The sequence below is a fragment of the Onychostruthus taczanowskii genome, unplaced genomic scaffold (assembly GCF_017590055.1).
Source record: "Onychostruthus taczanowskii isolate IOZ18803 unplaced genomic scaffold, ASM1759005v1 scaffold4, whole genome shotgun sequence".
In the NCBI taxonomy this organism is placed as follows: Eukaryota; Metazoa; Chordata; class Aves; order Passeriformes; family Passeridae; genus Onychostruthus; species Onychostruthus taczanowskii.
The window spans coordinates 86,367-110,112 of NW_024501459.1; the positions used below are offsets into that span (position 1 = coordinate 86,367).

The 23,746-nt window shown below is 36.8% G+C and overlaps 1 protein-coding gene across 4 annotated transcripts in view; it reads right to left on the reverse strand.

The window, feature by feature from the left end:
- Positions 1 to 23,746, reverse strand: part of NOL4 (nucleolar protein 4) — a 188,621-nt gene that overhangs the window by 43,932 nt on the left and 120,943 nt on the right. For 2 of the 4 annotated variants that reach the window (XM_041412818.1, XM_041412817.1), the window contains exons 7-8: positions 2,941 to 3,120; positions 2,005 to 2,196 (exon numbers count right to left, since the gene is read on the reverse strand). In XM_041412818.1, the coding sequence (XP_041268752.1) occupies positions 2,005 to 2,196; positions 2,941 to 3,120 (372 nt within the window). The remainder of the gene's footprint in view (positions 1 to 2,004; positions 2,197 to 2,940; positions 3,121 to 23,746) is intronic. The other 2 variants (XM_041412820.1, XM_041412819.1) reach the window with 1 other exon arrangement.

A 23,746-nucleotide genomic window follows, 5' to 3' on the forward strand; every position in this document is an offset into this window, starting at 1 on the left:
AAAGAAATAAAGCCCATCATAAAGAAAACAAAACAAACAAAAAAAAAAAAAAAGCCATCATGAAACATTCTAAAACCTTTCAGGTTCAGGAAATCTTTCTGAACTATAAAGATTGCCTATTTGGATCATATTCCTGATAATCTCTGCTTCTTTTCTTCTTCCAGGAAAAAATCTGATCCCTCAACCTTTATTCATATGAAAGTAACATTTGCAAATGTGCACTGAAGTCAAGCCAAGCCAGCTCTTATGGATCAGATGGTAGCCCCTTGTTCATATTGCAAAACAGTTACACAAGTCTTTCAGATGACAAAAATGAGCCAGTTTACATAACTGCTCATCCGCATTAAAAATGATAGTAATAAGGCCATAAATTGGAACAGTAAGGAGACTTGATAGCATTGGCCAATTTTGTCAGTATTTTCAATTGAAAGTACAGCAAAATAAAATATTTGGCTTCATGAAAGCTGAAACTGATGTTGATGAATTATTGTCAGAGTGAGTAGATGCAATTTAATGCTACTTAGTATATTGTAGGAAATATTTATTTTCTATCTGTCCATTTTTTTGTTAGGGCTCTTGCTTTGTTTTTGGTGTGTGTTTTTGTTTTTTTTTTTAGTTGGTTTTGTTTCTTTGTTTGATTTTTTTTTTTGGTTTTTTGTTGTTGCTAGGGCTAAACAATCTGCCATGTACACCACCAATCAATCTTTGGCACTTCTGGCTGTACAGATGTCCTTTATTCTACCTGTCTTTCTTCATCTGAGCTTCCATTGTTCAGAAACAGTGTTATCCCAATGTTTCACGTAATAAAACCGTGCCATTGATTAGAATCCCAAACACACACAAAAATTATTTTCCGTCTTTGCTTTTGGTGTTATCAAATAGTGCTCTTACCCTACAAATAAGCTTGATATTTTGTTCTTAAAACTGTCAGCTACCATCTTAAACAACATATGGTACTCATAAATATTCTGCAAAAAACTGCAGGAAAGAGAAAGACAGAGAGAAAGAGAAAAACAGTAAAATGCAATCATCTCCAATGATTTTAATGTAATCAATGGGTTTGCAGATGATTCATTTAAAAAAAAGGTATGTTTAATCACTAAATGATATCTATTTGTAACAATGAGGTGTTTTTGTTGTCATCTTAAGGCCAGAGAGGTAGCTAAGACATTAAGCACAAGGTGTGTAGCTATCTAGTTTCTTCTGACTTTCCTCCATTTTGAAAATACAAACATTTTCTAGGGATAATAAAGCTGCCAGTTAATGAGAAGACTTTATTTACCCATTTTTGTGCTACTGAGTAATATTAAAACAACAATGGCTGAAAACACTGTCAGTTGTATACCATTATAATCTTCATGAGTTTTGGTTCAATTGTAACTACTAAACCATTGGGATGCTGAAATTGTAAGTTTGGCCAAACATGTTTGGTTTACAACTGTTAAACATCTTTTGCACACCCACATATCAACTGAAAGATTTCAAAGGACTAACTTTCACTGATAGGTAATTGGCTAAGGTGTACAAGAAAACACCTGAAGCCACAGCCATTGCCGCTATGAGGCTACTACGCTGGGCATTTTCTTAAGGGTCAGTTTTACAGAGCTTACTGGAATCCAGCTAGCAGAGGCATTTTAGAGAAAAATCCATCTTACAGCAAGACTTTTCCAGGCAAAAATCTGTAACTGTAACTTAAAGTAAGAAATAAGTCACTATATAGTCCATAGTTCAATTTCCCTCCTTACGCCTTGCTTTGCTCTTCCTTTCCTATAGATCCATATTAGTTCATTTTATGAACTCTACTGTCTTATAGCACTTTTAAATCAAGGGGAATAAATTCAGGAAGAATGAAGGAGGGAAAAAGAAATCTCTGACCTGGTATTACCAAAAAAAAAAAAAACCAAACAAAAAAATAAAGACGCTAAGATGAAAACAAAATAGTGCCATGGATTTACATATGGGGTTTTGATGGAAACTAGGGCTGGGTTTTAAGTCAAAACTCACCATCTCAAAACCACTTCTTTTCATCCGCCTGCAGGACTTGAGGTAAGTACGTATGCGTTTTCTGGCACGCTCTTGATACTCAGGGAATTGTCGCCTGCATGAGTCAATGATAGCCTGGATCTTTTCTTTGGGCTGCTTAGAGATTGGGACCATTCGGTCCAAGTTTTCATCTACAAACAGCCTGACAAACATCTGTTGGCAAGAGGGAGACAGAGGAGATGGGTTTGGAGGGCAGCTCTCTTCTCTTCCTAGCTTCCTGGCTTGATTACTGATAGGAAGACATTTTTTGTTTTCTATCCACTGAAGAGCTTTGTAACGGGAAGTCAGAAATATAAAGCAAACAGTTCTTTAAAGGGTTATTTGGGGTGGGGGTGGGTTGGGTTTAAAAAAATAGACAAGAAAAGAAAAGTCTATAGGATACAGAACTTGTGAGATAAACCAGAACAGACTGTGAAAATAGGCACTACTTAAGTTTCATTATTAACAATAAGCTGTGATTGCTAATCATTTTATTGAACTGACTCACATTTTTTTCTTTGTTTGAACAATTGCTTGTGTTTTCATGCATAATTATATACATTGAGAAAGCAATAGAGAACAGCTGACCACCAGAATGGTCTCCTGACAAAACTAGCTACAGCCTCTTTGCATTCAATGGGTGAACATGCACATCCACACAGCCACACACATGGTCACACATGCACACATAGAGAACAAAGCTTTGTTTTCCTCACTGGTAATGATGGCACTCTGCCTCAAAATTCTAAATGAAACACAACAAATCTGTCGTCTGCTGGCAAGAGTTTAATGTGCATTAAAATAATAATTGAAATAAATCCCACAAATTAATGTGCCTTTAGTATTGTCAGACTTACCCAAAAACAACAATGCAAAAGGAATAGAAGAAATAAACAAGGTGAGTGCAAGAGGGCTTACGTTAAAAGCTTTCAGTCGCTCAGCTTCTACCCCATCTGATTCATTAACCTTCTCAGGATCTTCTTGCTCGTCATGGTCATCCTCATCCTCATCTCCTCGATTCAGAGACAGATCTTCAGCACCTCTGCCTACACTCTCATTCTTGCCAGAGTCATAGCTTGAATAGCTATGTGCAGGGGACTGAAAACAGAGAAAAAGAATAAGCTTGTAAAAATTCTCAGCAAAAATAAGGTCGTACTTATCAAAAATGCTCAGTAAATATTTCAAGAATTCCATGAATTCTTTTTACACTTTGTTAACATAAGTGCTCTTAATCTTTCCAAGAGCAAACAATGCATAATTACATTAATTTCAGTGCTTTAAAAAAATGTGACCAACTGATAATTGAGTAAATCTATTAACAAATTAATTACCTATGATGATTGCAGTTAACATGAAATATTCACCATACAGCCTTGTGTAAGTACTACCTACAGAAGTTTCTTATAAATACTTTTTTGTATTAATCAAGATGTAAATAAGGGATAGCTGATTTGAACAAAACTCCAAAGAATTAAAATTTAAACATTTCAAGGCAAAGAGGATTCAAGTAGGAAACACTGTTATTCATCCAATGAATATTAAATATTATCAAGAGATGCAAAAAATTTATTCAAAATAAGTACATGATTATGTTCTAGTTTCATTTGCAAAACCCTAGAATGAATTAGAGATGTGTAGGTTTACATTTTGAATGCTCTCTGAGAATCATGTAGTAAAACTATTTCTTCTTTGAAAATCAGCATTCAGAACTTTCCCCTGAGCAGAAATTCATTTTGTTGGATAAAACAGATGACCATTTCAATAAAGTGTATCCACTAGTAGGACCAAAAATTTCCAATTACCGAAAGTTAAAAGTACATTTTCCCTTGCAATATCAAGTTCTCAGTTGAACTGTTCCCACTGTATGCACTTCAAACTGCAAACCATAAAAAGGCATCAGTAACAGAAAGCCTTCCACAACTCAACATTCTACAACATAAAACGTAAAGATCAAAGCTTTTCCCCAGCCACACAAACATATCAGAGAGTATCTCCACCAGAGTCATCAGATTCACATTTAGGTCAATCAGAGCAAAACTTTTTTTCTATATCTTAATGCTGTAATATTTCACTATTTTTCTCTCTTGCTTCAAAGCATTCTGTAGTCTAAATCAGGTGCTACATGACAAATTTCACACACACACACTTTTTTTAGATGCCTCCTCCCTTAATGTCAGCAAAAGTCAGAAGCATAATCCTTCAAATTAAAATACAATTCAAATGGCATGCCATGAACCACATTCCAAGCTTCCTAAAATTATCTTTATTTCAGGATATTTTGCCAGCCAAAGAATGAATCTGGACAATGAGGTAGAAGGAAAAGAAAAACAAAACCATTCATCTGCAAGGTATATTTTTTGCCTTACATTCTTACTTCAGCTTATTTTTTTTCCTTTTTCCATCTTCATTTCCATCTTTGGTCCTCTGTACACCATCAGTTTTAGAGTCACCTGCCTTGCCTTAACAGCACTCATATTCCAAGCCTTCCTTTTATATATATCCTCCCAGACTATATCCTCACAGTACCTATCCCCTGGAGTTCAAGTTTTTAATCCCTAATGCGCCTAATATCAGAACTTGCAGTCTCTCTCATCCCTTTCCCTGAATCTCTTCACTCTCTAGATCACTCTTCATTTCCTAGACCCTTACAGCAGATGTAGGAAGAGTGAGAAAACATGAGAACAAACCAGAGGAGCTGGCCTCGGGATAAAACCAGCTTCAACAAGTAGCAAGTTCAGCACCACCCCTTCTGGGGCAAGAAATTAGCCAGAGTTCAAGATGGCAGATGCGAGATGGCATGGCAAGATAAGGCTTGCAAGAGCAGCAAAAACAAAATTCCAGTTCTTGATACACTGGTAGCTTGTCTTGTGAAGGTGGTATCTACATTGCTGCCCAGTCAGGTGAGTTCAGGTTTAGGAGGTGATGGCTGTATTTTATCAGAGTGCCTAGCATGTGTAAACAAAAGTGTTTAACCTGGCCATTGGCTACCAGAAGGCCAACAGCTGCAGCCTGGTAGCCTGTAACAAAGGAAAGAGTGATTTCCCTTAAACCTAAAGAGATTATCAAAAGACTTTTTTTAAAAAAGAAAGTTACAATGAACTAATTGCTATTTTTGTACAGTGCTATGCAGTAGAAGATCTGACCTATGCTGCAAGACTTGTTCTTCTGTAGTTCTTTGTTTCACCCATCACTACAGCTGTATAGCATGCAGAAGGCTTTGAGATTATCAAAAAGCCATTTCATGTGCTAGGCACCACACAAAGCATAGAAGCCGCTGCCCTAAAGAAACCTACTGACTGAAATCCTTGTTGTGCAGACACTTGATCTCACATGTGTCATTTTATCAGACTAAATCCAATTAGACTACTCATGTGCACAAAGTTAAACAGATGCAAAACTGATTTCAGTATGTACATATGTTTCGGCTGGATGCCAAGATCATAAATTATGCACCAGCATTGAGATTTCCTTTTGTGAAGAAAACAAATTCAGGTCAAAATGGCTAAAGTATATCTCTCAAAAATGCAACAGTCGGGGGGTTTATTTTGATTTTCGATTCTGTTTTGTTTGGTTTGGTTTTTAAAGAAAGTATTGCATAGAGAGCCCTGTCCAACATCTTCTCTAAGTTTTTATTTAAACAGCTTTAGCATCTTAAATGAACTGTGGGAAAAAAACAGTCTGAGAAAGTTGCATGGCAGGAATCCATATTTATTCACTATGAATTTGAATACTGTGTACAGAACCAGGAAAAAGAAGTGTTTTTCTCCTAGCTGTTTCATTAGCAAACTGAGGAAGAAAAAAGCTCACTTTGAGTTGCAAAAGCTCAGTAAGAACAAAATTTCTATCTTTCTGTATTTCTACACAGATGAATACTGATTCAGAGAAGGAGAAGACATCTCTCAATTGTGTTGACTCTGCAGTTGTGCAAAAGCCAATAAGGATTTCCTTTTGCCTCTCTATTAAGCAGCTGCAGTGCTAAACAAGGGGTGGGAGAGCAGAGGACAGCTCATAGTTCATACATGATACCAAATTTTAGGTCTTGCACTGTCCTTTCAAAAGGCTGCTCCAACCTTTGTCAAACAGGAACATGCTCATTCAGATTCCTGCACAGACCTTGAAAAATACATTTTATGGTCCTGCAGTAAACTAGACTGAAGAAGTGAACTTGGTTAAAATGTTTTGGTTTTGCTTGTTTGTTTGTGGATTTGGTTTCTTCTAATATTTGCCAGCCTGCTTAAGACAAGAATCAGTTCTTGGTTTCAGTTCACCACCTGAACCTGAAAGCAAAAAACTTTGTGCTGGCACAAAAGTATGAGCACAGACGGGAGCATACACATCTCTGTTGATGGCAAAGAATTATTAAATCTTGGTGTAGTGGAAGCATTAGTAGATGTAGGATGTTTCACAGGTGAATGTTTTGCGCTTAAAAACCAATGGTTGGAGAAAAAATGACAGCAATGAAAAATTATTCAGAGAGAACAAATTAAGCCAAGGCTAAAGAGAAGATTATTTCCTTCCCCAAATATTTAGATGATTATTGAGTGGTCTTAAAAATAGTGAGATGCTGCTATTTATATTGTGACCACTTTGTCCTTATCCTTTCTTGAAGGTTCTGAGTTCATTATTTTAATTTCTTCCTTGCAATAATAAGTACTAGGCTTTATCAAAATGAATGTAAAGGCTCATGCCTAATGACCTGTTTTTAGAAGGCTGTGACATGAAATACCAACCTCTTTCTAAGACATTGTAAGTCAGCAACAACATTCACCTGAAGTCAAATCATACAGCAGGAGATCTGGGAGGACATCACAGTATCATCTACTTTATCTTGCTGCACCAGAACAAGATTAGATGGTCAATCCTGACCACTGTTTTTCCAGTTTTTATCTTAAGACTTCCAGTGACAGAGATGCCATGCATCCCCCAGACAACCTACACCAGTGTTTCACCATCTTCAGAACTATTAAAATATTTCTAAGACCAACATCTGACTTTCATAAATGTATTAAGCCTATTTCTTTTCCATGTGTCTACCATAGATTGCAATGGAGGAAAGGTGTGGTTTTGGGAGAAGAGCGCATTCTCTTCCCTCTTTATGAGACTCTTTCCAACAACTGAGGACTGTTATCATGTGCCCTTCCCGCAATATTCTCTTCCCAATAAATTCATTTATGCTATGAAACCCATGTTTTTCATGGATATTTTCCATCTGATTTGAAACCTTCTCAAAGACCAACTGCCAAAACTCTAAAAGGTATTCCATTTGATGCCTTTCTATGAAAGAAATATATTTCTTTATTTTTTGATCAATTTCTAGCATGCTTACAGCAGAAAAACCTTATCCTTTTATTTGTAGAAAAATACCCCAAAGATGCAAAAGAGAGAAGTGCAGAAACCCCAGAGCTGCCAACAGAAATCATGCTGTTACTTTATGAGGACTAAAGCAGAAGTAATCTGTAACATTTAAAAATATGAAGTCTACCACAGTGCTTCAGTGCCTGCTGGTGTTCAGCACTGGTGTATGGCCATTGGAAGGGTTTGCAGAATGATGCCACATGAACTCACTACAGGAAGCTTATCCCAGCAGAGGTTCTTGCCTACCCTAGTGAGCATACAAAGATGGCACTTGATTACCCAACAAAAACTAATTCAGTGACAGAAAGCTAATTACTGAGGGTGACTATTTGTAATGACCAAAAACTGGAAAAAACACGTCTTTGTGACTTTAAAAATGCCAACATGGAACAAAAGACACCACCTTTAAGGAAAGGATGCCTCTGATGGAAGTGTGGCAATTCTATTTTTTTAACAGAGCTTCATTTTTCACATTTGCATTGCATTTTACATTTACATTTAGTTAGAGACTTTTGCATCTATTTGAGTAGTGCGTAATTCAGTTGTTACACCAGACACTCATAAACCACAGAACTCCTGTGAGCAAGAGAGACTTGAACATTTGAAGAGCTGGCAAGACAGTACCAGAGGTCTCTATGCTGCATGGAAAGAAAAGGGGTTGGGAGGCAGGCAGAGATGAAAACACTTTACTGGTTCTACATGATTCTTTTCTAGAAATCTGCCTCCACATCAGTAAAAGTTACTAAATCTTTTTAATGAATACATAAAACCCTAATCTAAAGCTGACCGAATTCTGCTTGTTCCCAGTAGTACATCCAGCCCTTTCTTCTTTTTCCTACATTTCAGTATTTCCCCCTCTGCCACAGAATACACAAAATCTACAATTTCAGCAATTACTAGTGCATATTATGTGTGCTTTTCTGTATACTTTTCCATGTGCTATTGTGTAGCAAAAATATTTTTATATAAACTATTCCTATGACACAGAAAGGGATTAGAACATTCTGATGACAATGGATTTGATTGTTTTTTTCCAAAATTATCAATTAAATTAGAACTTTATTTTAACTTTTTTTCACATTTACATTTTTAACTGATTCTACATCTGACAAAGTTTTTGAAAAATTCATAAAAACTGGCTTTCGGTAAACTAGTATGAGTGAGAAGCATGCCTTTTATTTAACATATAAAAAAAAATTAAAAGTTAAGCCTGAAAGGTTAAGAGAAAATTCATGTCCTATAACTTTCCCTTAAAAAATATATTTGAAATTAGTATCGGATTGTTAGAGTTCTGCTTTGTTCCTGTACAAACTGTGAGCTCTCCATATAGCAGGGAATTTGCCTACAGGAGGTAGTTGTGTTTCACTTTGGTTTTATTTTTTTCATTAAATCTATAATATTTGTAATATAAATAACACATTAGAAAACATAAAATATTTTTGGCATATGCGCGCTCTTTTGTAATTGAAATACTTGAAACAATTAAAAAAATATTCCTGATTTTTTCTCCTAAATTCAAATAGAAGGCAGGAGGCATAACTGAATACTCAGGTTCAGCTGTTATCCTAAGAAATTTGATATCAGGTTTTATAGACAGAAGCCCCACTGTCTATTATTTTGCATTAACAAGCCATTTTCTTTCCACAACCTCTCTTAAATCCTATGCCTTTCGATCTTCCAGACTTTACTGTTATTATCCTTTCCCATGGCCCCTTTAAACCTTCCACATGTGTGGAACTTTACTGTCCATCTCTTTGTTTCTCATTATAAGGAAGACTGAATTCCCAAATACAATTCCAGGATCTCACCATTTATTTCAAGATCCAATTAACCTCCTTTTTATAAACTCCTCACATATTTGTTCATCTTATCCATATCTTTGCAACTGACTATGACCAGTTTGCTCTCCTTGTTACACAATAATTGGCCTTTCCAGGTCCTTTATGAAATTTCACCCTTGATAACAGGAAAGCGTCCTTGTGTGCAATTCTGCTATTTGGAGCATGAGGACAACAGTATTTTTATGGGAAGAATGGAGAGCTGAAAGCTACAGTTTTATAGGTTTGACTCTAAAAACATGTTATCTAACATGTGAAGTGTTAAGACGTAAAGGACATTTTTATACAAAGCTTGTATTACACTGAAATATTAAAAGATCTTCTTTCTTAGCTCTGTGTTAACAATGTTAACAATCAATGTTTTCATTTCCAAAACCAAACTGTTCAGTTATTTACAACAGGAACTAACAAATAAAAAGATTTTGCTCCCAAATTATCTTTGGCATGGTCTTCCCTCCAGAGTCATTGTTTTTACAGTAGTCCCTGAGAGAACACTGACTGTTTCTAAGACTATCTGCTCATCCTTTCTCAGTAATTTTCCAATCTATGCCATATTATGTTTGCTTATAATATTCCTTTCAACAGAAGCACCATAAGGAAACTATAAATTACCCAGACACTTTCATTCCAGTGGATTTATCTGGATAAATAGAAGTTCGGATAATTGAAAGATAAGAAATAATGGAAAGACAACCTAAAACACATATCTTCCTCTGCTAGTTTCTCTTTTAGCTAAAATACAGTCTGTCCTAGGCCCCTCCCCACTGGTATTGGCCAACATCAAAATACATTGCTTTACCCTAATAGAAACAACTTCAAAAATCAAATAGAGAGTAAAAACAGAAAGGCAACTGAGAATTCTCACTCAAGTAGAAGAAAGTGCATTTACAGGCAATAGTTTAAAGAGCTTTTTTCTAGTTTTTCCATAATCAAGCTCTTATTACCTGATTGGGCACCTCCAGGAAAGCTCCTGCTCTTTCCCCAGCCATTCTAGAGGAGGAGAATTCTTGGGGTATCAGAATAAGTATCTCCAAATCACCCTGTTACACCAGTATTGAGAGTACCAGAGCAGAGCTGATTTAACAGAGCAGGAGATTTTCCTACTTCTTAGCTACTAAATAGTTTTTATTTTACAAAGTTGTTTTATTAATGAACTTCAAGAACTCCTGTAACTGATGTAGGAAGACAGGCTTTTTCAACCAAATAGTAAAAGAACATAATAATATAACCATCAATAACACTCATATTGCAAAATGTGGCTGTTGTGTCTTTGGAAAAAATACAATGTCCTTTGTGGGAGTTGAAAAGTCAAACTGAAATGGTGACAGACTCAAAAGCTTAAATTATTTTTGGCAACATACACTGCTATTTTGAAGCTCTAAAAGTATCTGACAGAGTTTCTGAGAATTTGAGAAACACAGGTTGCCACATAGGAAAGCTTCATCAAAAATTTCTGGATTCCTGCAAACTGAGTGCCAACAGAGTATTTAAACATTTTCTATAGTACACCCAAATCAAACCAGAAAATCTGAATTAATTTACACTCTTTAAAGGTCTTACATTGCAAAATAAGAAAAAGAAAAATAAAACAACAACCTTACTTTATTATCAAAGTCAGGAACATTTCATCAGTGAGTTCCTAAGAACAATAATAGCATACTTTGCAGGTAGTATCATAGCTCAGTGAAGCCAAGAGCCTGAGAGAGCCCCACATAGTTTTTGTGCTTTTGGCAAAATCCATCAACCTAAAACTTCTATTGCTAAACTATCATTTCCAAGTTTCAGTGAAATTTTGGCCTTTTGCCAAAACTCTTTGCAGTTTCCACCCAGATTCTACAGTTTTCCCTTTGTCAGTGTTTGGGAGGTTTTATTTTCCTTTTAAAATGAAATAGCAGCAGTTTACATGAGGATTAGTGAAGATTTTTCTTATGGAATATATTTCAGTGACTACTAAGGTTCACATTACAGGCAGGTAATGACATTTTTGACCAGCAATTCTTTGGTTAATTGTTAGACAACTGGCTGGTAAGAGCTACAAAATATTTTGTAAAAGCACCGGGCTATTAATTTCTTCTCATTCTATTTTAATTGAGAATGAAACATCAAATGCAGGCAATACATTCAGGAAGTAACTAAAATGAAGAACATTTTAAAGACCTGAATATCACAATGACAATTACAATGTAGGTCCCACGACTCTCACTCCTCTCTTTGCAGCCTGTCCTAATCTGACAGAGGTTTAAGATATAAACATGCCAACAAGGATAAAACAGGCAAGCTGCAACTCTCCAGTGAGGAAACAGCACAATCCCTGGTAAAACCCAATCTATCCATTAAAGATCCCACTTACAGACCAACAGTGCCACCTCAACTGTTTGAAAATATCTCAAACTGCTGCCAGCTTTCAAAACAGAAGCAGTTACTGAATACTGCAATGTCCTCTGAAGTCTTACTTAGGTAAGAACCTAATGTCAGCAAAAAACAGAAGATACAGGAGTGATATAATTTCTTGAGCAGTAGCTTAAATGTGCTAAGCTTATTGTTTTATTTCTATGATTTTAATTTCTTATGGTTATCTGTATGTAGGGAAATAATGTTGCCATAAATACAGAAGAGCAGGGTTTCTTGTCAATGCAGCATCACTGGATGCTCTGTTTTAATCTTGAGCATATTGCTGCTGGAAAATCTAAGAAGAATCCCTTTCCTCACTTTAACAGTGAGGAATAAAACCAGAGGATACAGAGCTTGTACAATTCACTGGTTTAGTCATAGGCCACTTGTCAGACATCTACAATTAACTAGAAAACTGTCGTAATCCTTTTTTTTCCTTCTGTGTTATTCTTTATATTCATGGCCTTTGGTTCAGTTTCAGCCATTTTTTTCCATGCAGCTTTCTCCTAAATCTTTTCATTCTTTATCTTTGAACTCATTATGCTTTTAGTTCCTTTTTGCTTCAGTATTTTCTTGATTTCTTCTCTTGTCTCTGATACTATTGCCTTCATTTCTTCCTCCCTAAATTTCTCTCTGCTTCCTTTTGCCATAAATTTAAGCTGTGACATCAAAACAGTTCAATAAACTGTTTTCTTCTTCAGTCCCAAAAAGACATAGACCTGTTGGAGGGAGTCCAAAAGAGGGACACCAAGTTGATCACAGGGATGGAGCACTTCTCATATGGGGAAACACTGAGAAAATTGGGTTTTTTCAGCCTGGAAAAGAGAAGGCTTTGGGTTGACCCACTTGCGGCTTTCCTGTACTTGAAGGGAGCCTACAAGAAAGATTGAGAAAAACTATTTACAAGGCATGTAGTGACAGGACAAGGGGGAATGGCCTCAAACTGAAAGACATTAGGATTAGATTAGGTATTGGGAAAATTAAAGGTGATGAGGCACTGGAAAATATTTCCCAGAGAAGTTGTATATGCCCCATCCCTGGAATTGCTCAAGGCCAGGAGTGATGCAATTCTGACTGGTCGAGTGAAAGGTGCTCAGGTCCACAGCAGGGGGGTTGAAAGTACATGATCTTCAAGGTTCCTTCCAAGCCAAATCATCCCATGATTCTATAAAATATAGGGCTATCTCCTCAAGTCCCAAAGCAAGAATCTACACTTTGAAACTATGTGTTTATTTACAAACAACACCCCTTGAATCTATGACTACAGGTGAAGTCTTGCAAAGAGTGCTATGACCACAGAGAATGTAGACTTTTTATACTTGCCCCTTTAATTCACTGTCTTTTTCTTCCTCACAGTCCTTACCATGGCAGTTTTCTACTCCTTTAATGCAACAAAAAGTTCCCAGAGAGCAAACACATTCGCAAATGAAAGAGTTTGAATTATATCAGGAATCCAGAAGAAAAGACTGATTTTTGGTTGTTGACACTCACCTTGTTTCCCTGTTCCTATTGTATCCTAGAAAAGCTAGAGAAGGAAAGTGCACAAGAAGCGTCCAGGTTGTACAAAGTTTCAAAAGACACTTCCAGAGACTGACAGCAGAGACAGATGCAGAAATAATAACATCACTGCAGGGTTTGTGTGCTGTAAGAATAGCACACGAGAGGAGCACTTGTTTTCACTAGGTAAAGAGAAAGAAAGCAACAAAGGGTGCCTCTGTTCCATCCTTGTCAAGACTCTGGCAAAAGAGTGCTATTTGACATACAGGAACTCAGCAACTCCCTATAATGTCTGCCTAAGGCCACGCAGCAGCTGGACTTATTAAACACACAGTTATATGCTGAGCTGCCCACCTGTATTTTCTAATAGAGAAGGACATGCAGTATTTTGTATCCTAACTCATATGAGAAGGAAGAACACAGTGCACACAACAAAAGTTGGAAATAATGAGGAACTAGAAGTGACGATTGGGATGAGAGAGAAAAATGGTTTAACAATGGACTTTTCTTGGTGTGCTCTTTCTGAATTCATCATAAGTTCTTCCCTGTGCTGATTTCCTCTTCCTAGTTCATTCCTACACAATGGCATTTCATAATTTCTCACGCCTTTCTCCTTTCCAGTCTGAGCATGGCATAAGTGCAAATAATTGGGAAGTAGACTAATATCAATTGATGGAAGCAGTGGAGAAAGGAACTCCAACTCATCTGTCTCCATCATTTAGGAGCTTAAAGGAAAAAGCAAAACAAAAAACAACCTGGTAACATACTGAGAGACGGACTCAGGAGAAAAAAGCAAACCAATTGATAAATGACAGGAATGTAGCCCAAAAGAATCTGCACAGTACTGAACAGCCATGTACAACTAATAGTGGTAATAAGATGATATATTAAAGATTAATTTTTCTAGGGGGAAGCTAGGAACACAACAGGGCCACAACACAAATTGTTTGCATATTCAAGAGAGGAGCATATTGCCTAGTGAGAAGTATAGGGTACAATTTGAGAATGCATGTTCTTACTTTTCCTTATGGCCTTTTACCTCTTTCTGCTTATAGCAGCAATCTTTAGCAAGCTTTAAAAAATTCACTGGAGGTAAATCAGCTGGATTGTCCCAGACAGTAGCGCTAAGAGATAGAGGTTAATGGCCCTAATTATTGCTTAAGGACCAAGTGGGAAGATTTAGAACTTGAGACCAATCAGGAAGGGACAGATGAAGATAAGGTTCCTGAACCAGGGGGTTGGCCTGTTCCTAGTCTGCAATAGTCTGAGTAAGAGAGGAGCAGCTGAGATGTCTGTAGCTGAAGCTGATGGAATAGATTACTGATTAGTTCCCTACTTATCTACCACAAATAAATCTTAAAGAAATGCATCTTGTAAATCAAGTAAATCTTGTAAGAAATGCTTCTAATTTGACCCTCCCTATTTTGGGAAGGATAAGTAAATCATTTATCATAAGAGTAAGCCAGAGGTATTGCTTGAGGTTATCATAGGACAGCAATCATGAAAATGTTGCAGGAGAATTCCTTATAAAGGCAGTTTCTACCTATTAGTTCTCCAGTTCAGTATGTCCTTAGGACTGATACAAAAAAGACCAGGAAGAAACAGAAACAACGAAAGAATCTTTCCATTCTAAATCTATGCTGACTGTGCTTCTGTTAAAGACATGGTCTGACATTTTGGGGGTGGGGGATGGAGGACAATATTATGAAAAGAATTAAACCTGACTCCCAGAGGAGGCTGCTCAACAATTGCTGCTCAAACTACTCAGGCAGCCAATTCTAGCAAAAAACACAGTTGTGTTGAAGAGCAAATGCTCTTCCCCAGAAGAGTCAGACAGGTCACAGTAGCCCCCTAAATCCCGACAAATATTATTAAATATCTCTATTGGTTGGTAGCTTTCATGGTACCAGCCTGAAGAAATCAGAAACTGTCCTGGTAAGCCATAATTTTCCTGCCCAAGATGGTACAGGACTTTCCAGCCTGTACAAACATTTGTATATATTCGATACAAAAGTGAGCTGTTTTGGTTGGTCTGGTCATAAAAGAACCCTGAGATTTTATATGCTGCCTGTTAAACTCTCAGGTTTGTGAGAAGAGAATCAGCCAGGTTCCTCCAGGATAGCATGGCATACTGTAAGCTCCCAGAACAGCTGCTGCTTAGAAAGGAAATTGCACTTACCCTCTTGATTCCATGCCCCAGTACTCTCTGTGATTTCTTATAGTGGAATAAACTTTGTTTACTGCGAAATGGTTCTGTCACTTGGTACTTGGAGCTCAGTTAGAGGGAACCATACAGCCATCAAGCAGCACTGAAATTTCCAAGATGACCTAATAGACTTGGTCTGTAAAGGCTCAAACTCATTTACAATAAACAATAATTACCTTCCATTAGGAAAGATAATTTGAGTTGTGAATACTGGGACCACTTAGTTACATGCATTCACTTTAGCTAACTAAATCACCACCCTGCAATGGAGAATTCCCCTATCAGAATATAAACCTGAGGATAAAATCCCATTTGGCAAAACTCCACCTTCACCAAAGACCACATTCAATCCACCTTCTTGTAGAGGAAGAATTCTGGGTGGAAAACCAGCTAGAATTATGCCAGAAAAATTAAATAAATCAGAACATACAGTGCATTTTCTCATAGTGATATCATAACTCAATATCCGACTATGGAGAACTGAACAGCTATAAAAACTGTTTTACATTATTCTTCAAACCAAATTATTTAATCTTCCACATACTGCCACTAGATTTAGGCAAAAGGGATTTGATCTTATGATAAGTCAGCTTATCATATGAAGAGAACTAAAACTTTAAATCCGGATCTAAACTATCATATGAAGAGAACTGAAAACTTTAAATCTGGATCTGAGCTGGGCTAAAGTTTTATAGGTTGTTGTCCCTTTCTATTTGCTTTCTTATTTTGTGTGACTACTATTGTATCCTTAGCTTCCATAGCTGAAATTTAAAGAACAAAGAGGAAACCAAAATAGAATAAATTTTTTTAAATTAAAGGAATTCATCTATATATCTATTTTTAGAAAGTGACCCCCGTTTCTCGTGGTGCAACTGCCTGTGCTGTGTGCTCATAAGTCTCCTCTTTCACAGAGCCCTTCCTGAGCTCAAGGCATGCAGTGCTGTGGTCTACAGGCTGAGATCCTTCTGGAATACAGAATGTAACTCTCACCTGTGGCATTTTACTAAACTTAAATACAAGAGGCACAGAATTTGAGGGACACAAGAATTTTCTGTGTACATCCTGTCACTGGTATTGACATTGGTTCTGCTCTGTTGTGCAGTCACGTCACGGATCAGAAAACCTGAGCAGGTTTTATTAATGCCTTAGGAGGAATTAATTTTAAAAAGAGAAAGGCAAGGATAACTTAGGAAAAGTTCCTCTTTCCTAGTGTGTGCCTGTAGTAGGGCTCTATTGGAACACAAAGATGTGTTCACATGTGGCATAGGATGCTAACATCTTTGTTGTCCATTATTAAAAAGTAACACACAAGCAGTGGAAGCATTTAGAAACTGATATTCTCTGGCAAACGCTATCTCTTTGGCTTTGTCAAGAAATTTTGCAACTCCAGTAGAAGTGTTTTTAGATGAATGTGATCATATGGGTTCAAGCCACTGATTTTTTCTATATAGTGTATGCTTTCAACAGTGCCATAAGAAACAAACAAAATACAGAGACATGACTTGTGCTGGCAGTCACAGCTTACCTCTACAAGTCCTATAAAGGAGTAGTTTTAATATCTACTCACTGATTCCTACATAGAGATATCCATTATATTATATTTAAACTAGTTTATGTTCAAAAAGTAGAACTGAAGAAACCTGATGTCTTAAGTCCCCAGATCTCACCAGCATGCATTCTTCATTTCACTCCACATCTCACTCACTCTTAGAGGGCAGGACTTTGTGGGTTGTTGGGGGCTGGAAGATCACTCGTTGCCCAAGCAACGAGTATCTGCCTCTCAAAAGTCCAATTCCCTCATGAAAGCAACCTAAGTCTTACTAACTGAGCCAAATGCAGATTTTCACAGCTCATAGCAATTCAACATTGTCAAGATAACTACCTTGTGAAATTAGATTCAAAGGTTATTCAGGGACAGAAAAACTGACAGAGCATAAAGCACTCCCTTTGGAAAAAAAAAAAAAAAAAAACAAAAAAACCAAAACCAAAACATGACAACATATAGCAACAAACACCCAAACACCTTCTCACATTGATAGAATAAAATGCACCATATGGATAGCATAACAGCACTTTTTTTGTGTAAAACTTTCCTGTCAGACAAGATTTTAAAAAACGTTTTTTACCTGGGACGCAAGTAATGCAGGAACTGCAGTCTGTCATATGTCTCTAAATAACACTTTGCATCTAAATATATTTTTTATGGAAATCTATATTTTGAAAAGATCTAACAAATACCTTGCAAATTATGGCTCTAGGTAGAATGAATTTCAAAGGGGTGTGTGGGAGGTATCCGCACAGAGAACGATCCCATATTTGTTAGTCACTTCCATAGCATTATGTGCTATAATACGCTATTAATTTTCTGGATATGTGTACAACTGACATTATTAAGAAGTTCAAAGCACTGAATAAATCTGGGAGATAATTTTTTTATTTATTTAACATAATTTAACCTCACAGCTTGACTGAAGGCAAAAAATATAAATTGATGATTATACAAAATCTGTTAAAAGCATAAAATCAGTTTCACAAAAAACTTTTGAAAATGTGATGTTCTTTAAAACATCATTCAACTTTCCAAGTAGCTGCTTCTATTAAATAAACCTATGAGACTAATAGGTTAACTCATAGAAGAACAGAATGTCTGTGCATAGACATATTTCTTTTAACGCACTGCCTTCCAAGGCCCTGTTCTAAGACATGGATGACAAATGGACCATCCAGTAGTTTTTAATTGCTAATAAATTCTGCATTACATGCTTAATCAAAGTTCCCCATGAATTTTAGGATGATCCCAGCTGTTATTAAAACTGTAAACCCCCAGGTTTATAAACTGAAATTAAAAAAATTTACTATTTACCATTCAGCCTTTCAAAAGTCAGGGGGAAAGATACACAGCCCATCATAGGACCCAAATTTAAGATTTCTGCCTTATGTTTTTCAAAGATCATGTTCCACAGGCTTTAAATAATTGGAGCTACTTGGAAACACTATTTACACATTAACTTTGCACATGACAAATGGTTGGTCCTTCACTTGATCCAATCACTGAAAACTGCACTGCCCTCAATTAACTAATTCGAGGTAAGATGTTGTCTGCTTTTTTTTTTTTTCCTGGTAGGATGAAAGGCTTTAGGGTAGGATTAGTGAGGCTATTAATTTTGGAAATTAAATGCTATCTTTTTACTTGCCTGTATCTGCCTTTCCACCAAAGTCAAAAGAAAACATCTCTACTTTATAAGATAGCCAGCTGTGGCCTGAGCACAGCCCATGGAAAATTGCCCTTGCACAGTAAATACAAGTTCTCCCATGTGAGAGAGGAATGGGCTCTGAGGTTAACATTTCCTTTTGTACCAATGCCACTTAAAAAGCCCTTACACTTTCTGTCATTAATCCACACCCTCATCAGGACCTTGCACTATTGCACTTTATTTTTTCTGGCCACTTCTCCTGGGACCCCCACCTCTGTGCCCCTTCCCAGGAGTCCCACTGAAGCTGAGCTATACCATGAGCAAGTGGGGGCCAAGAATGTCCCAGGCTGCTCCTGGCTTGCTCCCTGCCCTTCCTGCATTGAGCTGTGACCTGCACACCTCCTCCTGCTTGTCTGCTGGTCACTGGGACCTGCTGCTGCCAGCAGCCCTGCCCTGCCATTTGCTACATCAAGTCTGCATAACGTTTTTCCTCAGTAGTTCCAGAATTTTTTCTCCCTTTGATACTTTATCAAAGGTAAAGCAGTGACCTGTAATGCCTGCTTACAAGATCAGATAGGAAATATCTTCTATTCCTGCCAATCTCACCACTTGTTTTAGTCAATAAATTGTCTTTCTTGAGTGCTTTGGTTTTTTGTTTTTTTTTTTTTTTTTTTCTGAAATGAGCAATTACAAGAAAAGGTCACTGAACCAAGGTGGTGGTAACATAAAACTCAGACCATGAACTGAATTTGGAATGGGCAGCTTTTCTAACTCCTCTATTAGCTGTTGTCTTCATTTATTGTAGCAGAGGTAACAAGTGAAACTTCCACTCTGGCAGAAGTGTAAGAAGAGGTATTGAAAGTCATGAGATCATCTGTTGGGATAATCCTGTATGAAGAGAAGATCACCATACAGAGTAGATCCACTTTTCAAGATTAATTCTCTCAATAAATAATTACGTAGCAAAGCACAATATAATTTATTTGGACTAACATGTAAGGGTGATTAAACTGCAGCTCACAACACCACAGGAGATGGAGTAATAAGTCATTTGTGCCAATTAGGAGGAACAGGCAGATGAAGTGAAGGCCTGGAATGGCTACATGGCAGTGAAAATATTCTGTCCTGATGACAAAGCCCTTTCAAAGAAGAAGGAAGGAAGAAGGAGGCTATTGCACACCCTGCCTCTGACCTGCAACAGAAGTACTTAGCAACCAGGAGAGCACTCAGCCAAACAACCTTTATGAAATAGAGCATTGTGAAATAAAGATTGTATGGTAAGAAGCAACATTTAAGGAGGAATTGAAACAATTTGCTTTATACAGGTACACAGATGCACAGACAGACTCATATTTCATACAATAAATTGAAAACCCAGATTTAAAGTTCCATGCTTCAGTGATTTTAGCTATTATTTTTGACTCTTTTTTTCATAATTAAAAAGAAAAAAACCAACCACTAAATAGCTACAGACAATTAGAATATTCTAACACTTCTACAGCCTCTTCCTCCTGCAGTTCTCTCACTTTGGGCTACATATTCAGTTCAATATGTAAATGCACTATAAAGAAAGCTGTATGACTGAATCTAAGTAAAGCATTCAATTTTAGGTCAGTTAAAATTTAATCACACAAATACTAATAATGAAGTCCATAGGCTCTCTTGGGCATATATAAACATGTTTTTATGATGAGGCCTGGAAAGATTTATCAAGACCATCAGTGAAAACGTATTCCTCATGGTTCCAGCAAAGCCCAAGTTAAAACAAACATTTAAAAACACTGGTTTGAATTTTAGCTATGCTAATAAAACCAGAAGAAACTTTCCAATGGCTATTCAGTTGAAGTTGACTGTGTCTTTGCCTTAAATGAACAGGAATGTCTGGAGATAAGGATCCGTACTGTGATTAATGTTCAGCTATAACACACCAGAAACAAATGGCTGCTCCAGCTTTTCTGGAGAAATTAATTGATTTGTTTTGGGAAAGGAATTATGCCATGCCTGCATTTACAAATCAGTGGACGTTTGCCTCACAAGTCCAATGTAATGTTAAGCTGATTTATTTTTATTGTTGTTTTCAGAATCCCAAGTGTGTTATGTAAACCCAAAGAATTTAGATATAGGAACCTTTGGCAATTAAAATATTGATGAAGGTATAAACAACTTATTCATGTTGTATAAAGTTTTTATGCAGAATTATCTTATTAGAAATGGAATAACCTAAAATTTGTATTAGCTATATAAATTATGGATGTTAAATGACAAATATAAAAATGAACACAGTAGTATCCTATACATTTCAAGGACAAAAATTTCAACTAGGAAAAAAATAGTAAAAAGTAGAGCAAAAGTTTTGAAGATGCTGCCATAACTGCTACTGCCTACACTACATGGAGAGGAAAGTTCTATTATCTCACAGCTAACAGTAAACTTACACAGACTATTTTTTTTCAGTTTGCTATTTCACATAAATAGCCCAACATATAAGTTCTAGATACTGTAAACATTGTTATAAAGTAAGCATTAAATATGGAAAAATCATGTAAAATCAAAACCTAAACACAGGAATGGAGAAACAGGCTAAAGCAAACCAGCATACTCCCTGTCAATTTAATATTAAAAAAAAAAAGATAAATAATTATCTCCACAGAGCTTAGATATAGCCTTAAAAACTACTTACCTCTTATACTAAATGGAATGATCTTGAATTGGCATAGTGAGTGCAGTAAAAGTATTGTCCTGGAGTTTATATCTCAAACCAGAAGTATGCAGGGCTAAGTACTGAAGATTATGAAATACAGACATTTAGGCCAGGTTTCTCAAAAGCTTAGGCTAGGCAACTGGCAATGTGAGATGCTAAAAGCCTTTTTGGCTCTTTAAGCATTCAAGACACTCCTTCCAATTCACAGAACCATAGAACATGACGACTCAGCTCATGAACAGAAGAGAATAGTTGTCACCATTCTCCTAAATGACTCAATCATGCCTCATATACTTTCAGATTCATTAGTGTATATATTTATAAAATGAACACCTACCTTACATAGACATTTTTGTGTAATGATTGACTAGTTTCATATGAATGGTCTGTTACAATCACTGTAAAAATATTTTATCTCAATTCCAACCTAACCTGTAAAAACAAATTTAATCTGCTGAGTCTTTTGATAAATTTGCCTTCCAGAGACAACAACCTATTAATTGGCAATAACCACTGAGATCTGTGATGAAGTCATGGCTGCTTTATCGCTAAAAAGGTAATTCCATCTTTATGCAGCAAATTTTTCAGCTCTTCAGTGTTTTGTCACTCATTGAGATCCATTAGGAATTCCAACATCTTGTTCCAGTGTTACACAAACCCGTATATTATGTGTTTTCTGAAGGCAGGGTGGACACTTAGTTGAATGCACAGAGGCAGATTTTATAAAGCTTCTAATGAAGCACAGAGAAGCATCAACCTTGTGAGACTGTTATCTTTAAGGTGCAACTGACACAAGCAGCATATTCCAAAACCTGCCTGTATATCATTCCTTCATGTGTCCATCTCCCAGCTGAGCCAAGAGGGTGTGAGAAAGCACACGTGCCACAGACTCATCTAACTTCTTTTCCACTAAACACAGCTATTCTTCCTAAGCAACACACTTGGAAACAGGAATTTTCAAAACCTTTATTTTAGTCATTTAATACAGCTTTTGAAACAGGTCCAGTCCCACGGGGTTCCATCTGCAAAAGATTTTTTAAGAGCATATGACTAACTGTACAAAGTAAATCAAGGATAAATGCATTCAGAGAGGGTCCACAAAAACATATATCACTGATTGGGTAAAAGGGCCCAAAGAATATGCATGTGTCCTTTTGAGAGCCAATACACAGCTCACACTGTAACGTTGTGGACTGAGGACAGGCCGTGTTGGGGCCATTCACGGTAACCCCTAAGGAAATCAACTCACCTTTCCCTGTTCTTCTTTCATTAATCCTGAGAGGGTGCAGCCCGGGAGTTCAATGGTAGAAGGCACAGGGAAGAAATTCTGAATAGCTCTGAAAGGGATCTTCCTCATGGAGTCAGACAATTCCCAAATGCCATGGGAAACACAAGAGGAGGAAACGCATTACTCCATGACTTCTACCAAAATATAAAATGGAGCCAGAAGCAAGATACAAGATTTCATCCCAATATTAATTAAAACACCCATGAAAAACAATCACACTCTTGTCTGCTAGAGCACCTGTACACAAAGTTTATGTCTGTATTGCAGGTGCCTTAACAACATGAGCTCTTTGTATGCTCCTGGTTCATCTGTATGATTCCATACTTTGGTTTGTGGCCACTGGATATGACTGTTCTCATCAGACAAAGGAAAAAATACGTGAATATATATATATATATATATATATATATATATATATATATATATATATAGTGTGTGTGCATGTATATGAAGAGAACAGCATGTACAATTTCCCAGCAAATCTGGAGAACACAGGCTGAATAGGTGTGAAGGGACACTGAGAATGACATTCTGACCAAAGCAGCTGATGAGAAGAAGCATCTCTGTGGGAAATATTCAGTTGTATCACGCCAAGATCCAGGCAACAGCTGCAGTATTTCATAGAAACACTGTGAGTTCCATAGAAAACTGTGAGTTCCAAGAAGCAGCAGCTTAGGGGAAACTCTAGAGATGCATATGGAATTCATCCAGTATTAAAATGTTTCATGGCATGCCATACTTACATGGGTGAAATGGAAACTCACATCAGTTACAGATTTCTACCTTTGGCTGTATATTTTTATACCCTTTCATCAGTTCCCAGTGAAACACAAATGTTGAATGTTTACACAGCTCTCAAATACCAGTTTCAAGGATCTTTTACTGATTGTGCAAGAATACTGTTCTGTAATATTTGTAACCATCAATGTCTTATTCCTTACCACGCATTTTGCAAAATTTTTTTATTGCTGTCTTCTGACTGTGTTTAATAAACATAACAAACATTTCACAGCTTTCAATGCCTACGTACACCACTATCCCCTCCCTGCCTCAATAACTAATGTAGATGCTGGTTTTTTAATTGCTTCTTTCAAGTATTCAAAATCAGTCACTGTTAGAGATGAAATACAAAGCAGGATGTTTTGATGAAACATATGGCAGACAAAACCTCAAGCAGACTGATAGGGATTATTGGCAGTTGTTCTTTTTCACTCCCCATTCTGCAGGGAATAAGATGCTGGTAGAGACCATCTG